General features: G+C 34.3%; 1 protein-coding gene across 1 annotated transcript in view; it reads right to left on the reverse strand.

Moving 5' to 3' along the window:
- Window positions 1-9,055, reverse strand: part of IGF1 (insulin like growth factor 1) — an 86,453-nt gene extending 77,398 nt beyond the window's left edge. Inside the window, exon 1 of the mRNA XM_080391393.1 lies at window positions 3,600-9,055. Coding sequence (XP_080247519.1) covers window positions 3,600-3,662 — 63 coding nt within the window. The 5' untranslated portion in view covers window positions 3,663-9,055. The remainder of the gene's footprint in view (window positions 1-3,599) is intronic.
- Window positions 9,056-12,510: the final 3,455 nt, after the last annotated feature.

Consider the following 12,510-nt stretch of genomic DNA (forward strand, 5'->3'; position numbering starts at 1 on the left):
GGAGCACTAGTGGGAGTGTTTGTATTTTTACTTGTTGGAAGCAGCTATACTTTCACTGACCTCCATTATATCCTCTTAGTCAGGTTTGGCTATGAGGTATACACAGAGGTGACCATTCTTTTCTCATTTACATGTGGTTACGAACTACCTTTTTCCTGGATTTATGATTGAAAGAAGGCTAATCCTCAATTGGTGTAAATTTACACCATTCCATTTATCTGCTTCCTTTTATATCAATTTACATCGACAAAAGATCTTACCCAACATGTCAAAGAAGATAGCATCATTTTTTTTTTAAATACTAGGAAAAGCTATTTACATTTAGTAGCAGGACAGTGAAAAATGTGCTTAATACATATCCTGAACTGATTTAGATCACTTGCCAAAATGTTACTTTTGAAAGGTGTAAATCTGCATTTAATTTCATTCTCTGTCAAGGTTAACATTAGTATTGCAGTCAGGTAAGAAGTTACAAATCTTTCTCATCCATACAGTTAACCTTGGCTTAAAACTGCTTTGTATTAGCAGACTAGCGCAAAGTAATTGGAGTAAAATGATTAATCTTCCCTAAAGTTTCTTTCAGGGTTTCAGGGACCATTTAATCTTATTTTTTTCATTGAACTTTTGAAAAAACCCATGACATTATCTGTTGTCTGCTCACATGGGATCTGATCCAGTGGGAGGGATATTGAGCCTTCTCTAGTCAGTAATTTTTAAGAATTCATATTTTGTTGGCAAGGGATCTTAGGACCTTGCTGGATGAGTCCTCTATTTCAACTGAAGTCAAAGCTGAATAAGACACAAGTCTATAAATATGTCGGAATTTATCCTCCTTTTTTTCCTAGTATTTCCACTGTGAAAATAATGAACAAATGTAAATCCCATGATATATCATAAAAAGAAAGAATAATTATTTTCCCATTCACAAGAGTCTTTAGCCAACTTTGCCATGCAAAAACCAACAAGCTTTAATGCACAGACATGACTTCAATGGCAGATGGAAGAAGATCAGATTACAAATGAATGATGGTAACATAAAGCATTATTTCCTGTAATAATTCCATATCTAAACAACATCAATTTCTTTTTTCCCTTGCCATATATTTAAATTTCTAAGATAAATGTGATGCGCTTGCAGTTTAAGATGGTTCCCAGTTCTGAGGAGGTAAAGCAGAAAGCTGTTTAGCACACCGCCTCAGAAGACTGAAAGACATTACAAATACAAGAATATTATGTATTTAACATTTTGTTCTTCTATAACATTTGGGCCAGAAATAAACATAAATCTTAGACATTTAACAATTTTGTATTTTTCAAGACTTTTCAGCTGGGTTGCATTTTCAGATAAGTATCAGTACTGAACTACAACAAAACAGATGATCTACTGTTTTTCCTTTAGTGGAAGCCAAAAAGGCTGCACAGTATAAAGCACAGAGAATTTCTAACTCTATCTTCAAATTTAACAACAGTCAAGAACTTTCAAACAAGTAAAAACTTTTGGGAAAAGAAAACAGACTCACATGTTTCTAGGGCACAATCAATTATTTGTTTAAAATTAAGTGCTGTTTCATGAAAACTAATTCCAAAACATAGTTTCAAACTAACTTTACTTCATCATTCTAAATAAGCATAACATTAGTTAGTTCAATATGTTTGTGATAAAATCAAAGTTCCCATTTATGTCTGAGGGGAATAGTCTTAAGAAAATACAAAGTTGTAATCCAATATTGCCTCACATTCTTTACAAACAGGCAGGGTGCTTGCAATGTCCCCAAATTGACTAGAAAGTTGAGAGTTTAAGAAAAAATGCATTGGCATGTGGGTGGGGTTTATTGAAGCATCTAATTACATTTGGAAATTGAATACAGGTTCAGGATGAGCCTGGTTAAGCACTTCTTTTAGTTGCATAGAATGACTGACCATATTTTCACAGCTGGAATTTCCTCTTTTTTTTCAGTAAAATAACCAGCTTTTGCTGCACTCCTTTTTTAATAGTCCAGGAGAGTGGCACCACAGAGAAATGTCATATATGAACATTCTGCATCACTTTTACTTCTTAATTCTTTTGTATAAATCCTCTTTGTCTAACAAACTATCAACTGGCACAAGTTGCGCATAAGAATTCTCCACGTATTTGGTCATTTTGATAACATATAAGAACAGCTACAATAATTATAAATATCCTGAAGGCCATTGCATTTTTATGAATAGTATATGCTATAGAAAAAAAATAATCAAGGTTTATATTCAAAATCACAATTTGCTATATAGAGATTGGACCTGATTACCAAGCCATAGTAGAAGTATGTAATTAGTATGTAATAGTAATCACTAGTAGTTATTATATAAATAAAGCATATATACTCTGGAATGGATCACAGTTTAAATACTGCTAACTTTGATTAAAGAATCTGGGCTACATCCTAACCTAAATCAATATGTTCCATTGATTCTAAGGAAGCTTGGCAGGATGTACCAGCTGAGGAACTAGCACATTACTTTTATGTCTCTTAGTGCCTTGCTCAATACTTTTAAAAAAATCATCATCTTTGAAGTATACATTAAGAGAATGGTTTCATCCATTGCAATTACAGACCAGCTCTTTTGAATCACATTAAGGAATGAGGTAAGTGTGTTTTAAGTGTAAGATACTTTAAAAAAATAAATGGGCCCTAAACAATTAAAACAGGAGAATTCTGTCAACTGTGTAATTATCCTTGCAAAATATTAAAGAAAAAAACTTCTTGAAGGATAAAAATTTGCTGATAATGGAAAGCTGAACTAGGGCCAGCTGACAGAAACAAAGGTCAATGCACCTACTGAAGCCAAATTTACTAAAAGACAGTGTATGTTAATGTGTAGAAATTATAGGGTCATAACATGAAACTTCACATGCAAACTTTCCTGAAACAACCCTCCCTGCAAGGGAAAACTTGGAGATGAACATGTAAGGGAATTTCCATTTTCTTTATGTACAATTGCTTAAGCTATACAAATATGCAAGGTCAGCAAGAGTCGCAGCTGGATTCTAATGTAGAAAACAAACTGAACTTCACATTTACTTTTAACTAATGAAAACAAAAAACAAGTAAATGCTACAATGCTGCCAGAAAATTGCTGCAGTAACAACATCCCTTAAAAGTTTCCCTGTGAAAGCATGAACATTTTATCTATAATTGTGTATAATAAAACTGCAGAAACTTAACATGTGAATAATACCTTTTTCCCTATAAAACCTTGCACCTGCAGAAAATAGCTAAAAGTTCTTGTTTTTAGAAGCATTAATTAACAATATAGACAATGATGTAATTTGACCCTTTAGTAATGACATAACTGAAATATTGCAAAGTTCTCGGAACAGAAGTGAAATACAAGACACGTATCTGCAATAGTTTACCCTTACAGTTATCTATGTAATTGCAACTATTACACACAGCCATTTTCCAGATCACATAAAACTGCATGTTCAGCAATTTATAAATAATTCTCAGTTCTAAAACAATGTTATTGAAAAGTGCACAATACTCTCCAAACCAGAAGCAGACAATACACAGTAAAATAAAACTAAAAAATTATTTGAAATAGTAATAAAGATTTACCTTCAAGAAATCACAAAAGCAGCACTTAACTAATTGTGTTGAAAGACTGTTGATTTTTTCCATTGCTTCTTAAAAGTGCAAAGTCTGGAAATGAATTTGTTAGCAGTAAAGATGAGAAAAAAGAAATCCAGAGAGATGTGAGATGTTGAGAGCAATGTCACATTTCAATATTGAGGACTTTATTCCATTGCGCAGGCTCTATCTGCTCTGATTTTAGCAGTGACAGTGAGATTTAGCAAACAGAAGAGGGATTTAGAGAAAATCCTCACATTTATCTACATTACACAGACACTGTAGACAGGAAACAGCTGGGGGAGCATTTGCCTTCTCTCTCTCTCCCTCTTCTGGCAAAGTTACCGAGTAAGGACTTTTTTGGGCATGGTGACAAATAACATCATACCTTTGCATTTTAAAACTAGAGCACAGAAGCATATTTTTTTCCCTTTAAAAGAATGTGAATTAATGACTGAGGGGTTAGCAGACAAAAAAGCTTGTGCTGCCATGAAAAATAAGAAAATGTATTCTGGTAAACTTTCAGATTGCTATGTGTGCATTTGTATTTATGTGTATGCGTCTGCATTTCAAATATGTATAAACTTATATACATAAGGGCATTGTTTGTATATATGCATACCTTTGTATATATGTACACGTTTTATTTAAGCATAGGGGCACAGGTATTTTATTTATATAGTATAGAAAGACAGGCAGTCGTTTATCTACTTCTTTCTTAATGCATCTTTACGTTATTAAACTTTGCATGCCTATATGCTGAGTAAAAATTAAAACCTCCAGCTCTCTGTGCTATTAACCCTGAAATAGCAGTTTGTAGTTTGCTAAAAATAAAGGAATTGTTGAACAGTCTTGCAAATAGGGCAAAATAGCTTTGTGATCTTCTAGCAACCCCACAGGAGAAGTCATATAATTTCCTAGAATTTTCAGTACTATTACTATAGTAATACAAGTAGACCAGTTCAGGGCGGGGGGGGGGGGGGGGGGGGGATGGGGGGGGGGGCGGGAAGGAGGGGGGCGGCTTCCATGACATTTATCTTAAATGTGCTGTTGTAATTATAAAATTATTTCCCCCCTTTTTATTAGTAATTAGTAATTACCCTTGGTAACTATTTAAATGACACTAGGAAAGACAGAATTCAACTTTGTTAGTTCTGCAATACCTAACTTTTGTCTTTTTATTTTTCTTCAATTATGAGTATATTATAAATAACACCAGCTGGCCAGCAACATGCTCTCACGGGTTATGATGTCATTCAAATCCCTCAACTGTGTTAGTGGCTTGCAATGTGCTCCAAGCCAGCTGTTTTTCTATTTATAATGTATGCTTGCATTTCAATACTTAGCTATTGAAAATAAACTTGTGATGCTGTTTTATAGATATAATTTGTACTTGTAACCCTTTGGGTTTGGAAGATGACATTCAAAAGTAGAGAATTAAACAAGGCTGCAGCTCCAGAGATCAAATACAAACGGTGCATGATTTGCATAAAAGATGTTTCAGATCATTGCATGTTGTTCCTCTCTCCTTCCACTCAAGTGAGAGTTGCATGCTGAGGTGCTAGCTGTACTTTATTATTGAAAATAGCAATTGAGATCATAATGGCCCAGGTCAATTTGCAGTTTTCCAATCCACCTTGAACTATATGGTGCTTGTCAGGCAGAAAGGACACATTTCGTTATTTGCATCCTCTATGAGTGGCTAATACTCTGCTTTGTGCAGTTTTAAACAGTGTATGGTTAACTAAGCTGAGTGATCTTTGGAAGGGATTTCTTCTAATGTAGCAGAATGGCAGAATCAAATTTACTTTGAGGTAAATTTGCTTAGTTCAGGTGATATCAATATTTCAAGTATTCTGATACATATTTGTACTGCAGGTACTGTATGTTAATATTCTGGTCTGTTTTATTCTTCTCTCTGCATTTCAGAATTTAGTGGCACCATTCTACGCATAGCTTGACGTAGCCTGCTGCAATTTGTAGCACATGTATCACTTATTTCACCAGCCTAATAGAAGAATGTGGGAAGACATGTTATCAAAGCTCTGATATTCTTTATTTTTTACTTTTACAGTACTACAGATGGGTGCACATACTTCTGCCTTTTTCTTCCTAAACAACAGAAGGAATCCACTCATTCATTACTTCCCCACTGCCTGAGCTTCAAACCTTCATTTCACTCCCCTGCTTTCTCTCTTCTAGGTTTCGCCAGGACTCTCCTGGTCATGACAGCAGCATCCAGTAGATGCAGTTTTGGGCTTTCATGGTAGCCAGAGAATCGGGGTGTCTCTACACAATTGCTAATCCTGTTTCTTTCCATGGAGCCATTCTGAACTCCTATCCTCATTCCATCCAACCAGACTAAGTTTCTGATGCTCTTCACTTCTTTCTTTTGGTTCTCATTTTAAAGTGGTACTTTATTTTTTTTTTTATTTTTAAGTGAAAAGGCAGGGGAAAAATAGATTCAAGAGAGGTTTTTGGTAGTAAGTTTTAGATTTACTGTTAGTGCAGTGCTCTTCTTCACTTACAAATAATACTATTTTTCTTCTAGAAATTTAAACATCCTTCAGGACATACTGATCTGGGGTTCACTGCTTTCCTAAAATGTAGCTTCTGTTCTGATGAAAATATTCTAGTCAGTATAGCAGTCTGTTTACTAATGGGGATTTGTTCATTTCTCCCTTGTTAAATATAATTGTTTTACTATATAAATCTTTTAGAATAAAGTACTGTATGTTTATTACTTTATGATTGAGTGCTTATGCAATTACATACATTCCCTTTAACAAAATGCACCTGTAAACTACAGAGTTTATGTTATTTATCAAAATACTCACAAAAGATGTCCAGGTCAGACAAAATTATTTAATTGACATGTGTATGGCTATTCTACATTAAACAGCAATCAGCAGATACATTTTTGTTTGGCTTCTCAAGTATCACCTGCAGTGATACCATGGCCACAAAGATATATGAAATGTGTGAGAGAGACAATCAGATATTTAGAAATTTATGTGTTCTGATACTCATCTTTTGCACTTTAACACTCCTATGATATCACTAACATGCTGTAATGCTGTAGAGCTCTTGGGTTGGTTTTTCTGCAGAGAACTCAATAGAAGATAGCAAAACTACAAATAATCAATTATCCTAATTAATATATTATCCCTCCTTAAATCCTTCCTCAAAGGTAGAAATGTCGTCACAATGCCTGAAAAAAATCTGAACTATGTTAAGGCAACCGGTATGCCATCCTCTTGCATCCTTCTATATTAGATGGCTCTTACCTATGTGCAGTTATTTGTTATCTGGAACTGTTATTTCTTTTCTTACATGGGATTATAAGTTTTCTGGAACCAAGATAGAACCATTATAAAAGATATCACCTGAGAGGGTGATAGGGCTGAGAGCATGGTGGAAGGCAGGATGGAAGAAGACAGCAAGTGGCTGGTGAACAGCTGTTCTTCATTATATGAAAATAACAGAGACAAGACTGACTTTTATTACGTTGTTTTAAGGACAGCCATCCTGCACAGAACATACACAGATGCAGCAAGATTCATGCAGTGTGAAGAGATGATTGAGCTATATTGAATACCATGGGTAATGTCCCCCCCCCTCCTCTCCACTCCCCACCAAAAAGCAGAAGAGCCTTTTGAAGGAATGATGTCTTATTTGTCTTCCCTTATCTTACTGACTAGTTACTGAATCCAGTTCACTGGGCTAATGGGAACTTTATTTTTTGTGTCTTTTTTTTTTTTTTAGGTCCCAACCATGATATTAGACATGAAAGACATTATTAATTTGCCTAAATCTAGGCATCTAGTGTCATTTTTAGTGCTAAGGCATATCTTGCATTGCTCCTAGCTTCTACTGCAGAGTGATACTTCTTTCCCATAAGTCTCTGTGTCCTAGCTGCTGACCTCATATAGATTTCTTATATACTTTAGGGCATTTCTAATGGCCTTCAGCACCTGCAGGTAACTGAACCCCACCATAAGGCCTTCTTTTGGCATGCTGACCTGGGATTATCGTAAGTACAGCCATTGGCCTGAGTATTACTTTTGGCTTCTTCATAAATAGAGATACTCTGTCATCTACTGTTTTTGTGATCCATTGATGAAGAGGTTTTGGAAGTGGAGAACACTACAATTCTCATTGAATTTCAGTATGGTCTGAGTCTGTATCTTCCTTACTCTTCTTTGCTTAGCCTCCAGCTTAAGCTCTTTGGGTTTTGAGCTGTCTCTTTTTATTTGCTTCATAAATCATCTTGCTTGCTTTTGGAGAAGATAAAATGTTGTTTACAATGTTAGTATTATTTCCTGAAGCACACAAATGATTGTTTAGCTCTTACGGTCTCTCGTGAATGATTTGTAAAAAAATTTGTATTGGAGAAGTTTGGCTTTCTTTTCTAGGAAACAACTTTGGAGAAAGGGATGAAAGAGAATATTTTATTAATACAGAATGTTGTGTTGAAGTTAGTGATAAGTCAAGTATATGGTAGAAAATTCCTTTCATCAAGGGAAAAGTTAGGAAATCAAGACAGAAATCATTTTACTAATTCATTTGAGCTAATGAACTGTTTAAAAAAGCCCCAAACACCTTTTCTCATGGTGGCTTAAATAACATCATCACTAAATGGGAAACAAAGAACAAATTTGATGGGGAAGATGAGGGCATGCAATCTGAACTGTCGTTACAGTAATAATAATGACTGTCATTATTGAAAAGACACCAAGGCGAGCACAGTGCCATGAAAAGCAGTTTCTCACTTGGGCAAAGCTGGGAAAGTGCAAGTTTCATGATTAAAGGAGAATCAAGTAAATCAAAAACCTTTCACACTTACTGATCAGGAAAAACATGAGTGTTTCAAGAGCAGGATGGACGTGTGAGAACCTCAGTCCAGAATTACTACTTATAGGTATCAGTGGTAGAAACAATCAGTGTTAATAACTGGTCAGAATAAATCCATGGACTTGTAAACTGGAAGTAGCGAGTACTTCACAATGTGTGGAGTAAAGAATAATAGCTTTGCTAAGATCACAAGAAGGCAAGGACTTTATTGCTTGCAACTAGGATGCAGAGAAAGCATGTGGTTAGAATGCTGTGATTAATATAATGAAGTACTGTCTTATTTTAATTTATGGTGTAAGTTAAAGTGGCTACCATTTTGAATATCCTTGTATCAGTATGAGGTTTTTTCCATAGGTTTTAGAAACAACTGCTGCTAAAAATAGTACAGAGCCAAATACTGATCTGATTTTCCTACTCAAATGAAATATACATCAACTACTGGATATTTTTTCACAATTTAAATACTTCCTTCTTGGAATAATTATAGTATATTATGGAAATTACTTATCAATTATTGTTAATATGGCATGAGATGACATGTACTTATGACTGGTGTAAAAAAAATACAAAAATATGAAAAGTAATATTAATTAAAAGCTCAGACAAAATGTGTTTCAACATTTTTGAAAGCTTTTTTTTCAGTTTTTTTTAATTTCTGTTTTGTGGGAAATTTTGAAATAGTTTGTTCTGATTCAGAATAATCAGAATACCAGAATTTTCCATTAAACTGGAAATTCCCAGCTTCAGCTGTCTGTAGCCTTGCTCTCCCTTTCTTAATGTTAAGAACTGAACAGATCATCTTTGCTCCAAAAAGTTACTTTCTTTCTTATTCCTAAAGACAGCAAAAGGTCAGAATTAACAAAGAAAGAAAACTGAGAAATATGACTGCATAACCTCTATGCTTGCATGCAGAGAAAAAAGGCAAAACAAGTGGGAACAGTGATACGCTGGCATTTGCATATATGCATATAACTTTCTGGTGGATTAAGGGTGATTTCCAAGAGTCATTTAAATATTTGTATCACAGGAAGAAAAATGCATGGCCTTAGATATTCCTTTTATTTCCTAAACTTTTACTTCCAAATTTAGATGAAATGCAGAGACACGTTAATTTTTTCCTGAGTCTTCTCAAGGGTTAATTCGTGATCATAGTTCTTTATAAAATATGGTCTAGCAGATATATTTAATGGTGTTTTGTTTTTTTCCATAAATTAGATACATACATGCTAATGCCTATGTGTGATTTCTTTTTTGTTTGTTTACTGACTCAGAAAGAACTGTACAAGAGAACAAACTGAAAAGTGTGAATTTTATCACAAGCAGGTTGCATATTTCAATACAAAGCAAACAGCATGAGCACATGGCAAAAAAGCCTACATATTTTATCTTGACCTGAAGAGTTTTTGCATGAGTTACAATAAGGAATATTTTCTGAAGTCTGTACTTATGAACAAACACTATTTGAAGATGAAACAAGATGTGTCTAAACAAAAATAACATCTGCTTAGTCCATTTTTAATTTCTTTAATTCGCGATTAATCTGGCTGTTGCTGCATCACTTAGGACTCTTGCTTCTGAGTTCATTTCTCTTCACTTCTGTGTTTTACTACACAGAAGGGGCTTATCTCATAAAATTTATACAGTCTTGTGTGTACTGTAGCCAGTAAGTTCTGCACCTTCAAAGACTAAGCCCCCTCATTGACGTTTTAATTCCTGTTTTCTTCAGATAGAAGTTACACACACATTGGTCATCTCTACTCTGACCTATTAGTTACAGTGATACTTTAGTTTATTTTGATCAAAATATTAAAAGCCAATGAAAAAAATAACCCAAACCCATAAACAGCCTCACCTAATTATAATTTTTAGATTTTGGTCAACTATGCTTTCATTAAGAAACTACTGATTAATTCATTTAACTACTAAACTACTAAAAAGAACCCACAGAATGACAAAGTTGCCACAAATAAAAGCTATATTGATTGTTTTATGAGTGCTAATCTGCAATAAAGGCTTAACCAGTGTCATTTAAAGCTCAGACCTCAGTCTACACTAGTAGCCCTAGGATATATCAACAGTTCTTCAACCGTCATCTTGAATGGTATTGTCTGATCAAATGACTAAATCAGAATTTCTTTCCCTCTTTTCATCTCAAAATATGAAGTATGTTAGACTATAGCAGAATGAGGCTCTGCATTTGGCAAAATAGGAGTGAATCTCTCTTAACTCATGCATGGATTCAGTGGTTCTGAACAATATCTGCTTAGTAAGCTTGATGTATTTTTCACCCTTTATTTTAATCCATGTTGCCTTTGATAACACTTTGTCATTTGATATGTTTTTAGGTTTTCTGAAAGGTGATGGCAGCTTAGGCCATTGAGACTGATCTTGCAAATGTGTGATTTCTGATTTCAGGGCATCCTGTATGTGAATACATTAAAATAAACAAAAATGCATCCTTGATCTGTAACAGATCTTAAATACAATTGTGTTGAACTTGGCTTTTATTATCATTTCTACCTCTGAATTACTGTATTACTTTGAGCCAGTCAAGCTATTTCTCCAATCATTTCCATATTTTCCTGTCTGTGAAACAGGAATAATAGTTCTGAAATGTTTTGTAATGTACTTTGAGACTCATAGAGGGAAAGCAGAGGAAGCCACGTTATGTATTTTTTGGAAAACATCATCGTGGCTAAAAAACACCTCTGTATGTTTATAGGAAGTGACAAGTTACTGTGTTAGCCCTGCGCATATTATGTCTGTCATGTTCCAAAAGTGTTAAGCATAGCTGGAAGAATTCCCAACAGATGCTTCCTTTTACTTACTTTCTTATTTTTTCTTTTACACCGTTCACAAGTGTTCTTGTCGAAGACCTTCTTTGCAAAACTGTGTCTGGAATGATTGTTCTTTATACGATGCTAATATTAAAGTTAGATAAAAGTTTATGCTTCATTGCTGTTACGAAAGAGATGCTGTTATTTAAACTTACATGTTTCAATGTGTTTCAGTAAACTGAAAACAGTGAAGTATAACTGGAAAGGGAATTTCATTCCATGAAGTGGCAGACACCAATGGCTAGCTATGTATTACTTGGGATGTATAAGGAACAATTTAATAAATAAACCTTATTCTAAATATGTACACATGGCTGATTTATAGAATAGGGTTCTAATTCTACAAGCAGACTCCTTAGTATGAAACTTTTCCAATCTGTGAACCTGCCTGTAGGTTGAGCCATGACCCTGTGCAGAAAAAATATCTGCTGGCAAAGGGGTTACTCTCTGGGTTGCTTACAGTGGTAATGAGCATCTGCAGCGCTGACTTCACTTCTTTTGGTGCTAATAGGTGATTAACATTTAACACTGGTAAGATCAATTTGAATCTTACTTACCCTTTCCGTAACAGTTTAACCTCTTTTCCTTCAGTGTTATGTAGAAGATAAGTCTTGTTAAAAAAATAAAATAAAACATCATGAGTAGGAAAGGTTTTATTGCATGAAAAAACACTGGAACAAAACATGCTTTATCTTTGCTAAAGGGGCACGTTCTGTAAGAAGTATCATGCATTAGAAGTTTAGATGATGTAAAGAAATAAGAGTCTTAAGACAAATTATTTCATTGTTTAGAATTTTAGCTTTTCTCACAAAAGATTAAGAGAAGGAAAATACATATACTTCATATTCTGTGTTATCTGTTTAAACAGGACTTTCCTCTTTCTGTGTCTACTTTTACAGCTATCACATCTTTAGTTTACTAAATCTTTATTTTTCTTGTATGGTTTTTGTTACATCAAATACTTTCTAGATCAAAGATTATTATTGCGTCTAGAGAAAAATGTTACTGTTTAAAATCTCTCTTTTTTATGGGCAACAGCATCATCATTATGATAATGAACTAAATATTGGCGCAGTTTTGAGATTCTTCCAAACATCATCATTGTTTCAAAATACCCCTTTAAGATTTAAAATGTGTAGCAGGCTGTGTAGCAGATTTTATCAGTGGAACAAAAATCTTCACTTATTGTTTGATTTAAAAGGTTTCTC

The sequence above is a fragment of the Falco punctatus genome, assembly GCF_963210335.1.
Source record: "Falco punctatus genome assembly, chromosome: 6".
In the NCBI taxonomy this organism is placed as follows: domain Eukaryota; kingdom Metazoa; phylum Chordata; class Aves; order Falconiformes; family Falconidae; genus Falco; species Falco punctatus.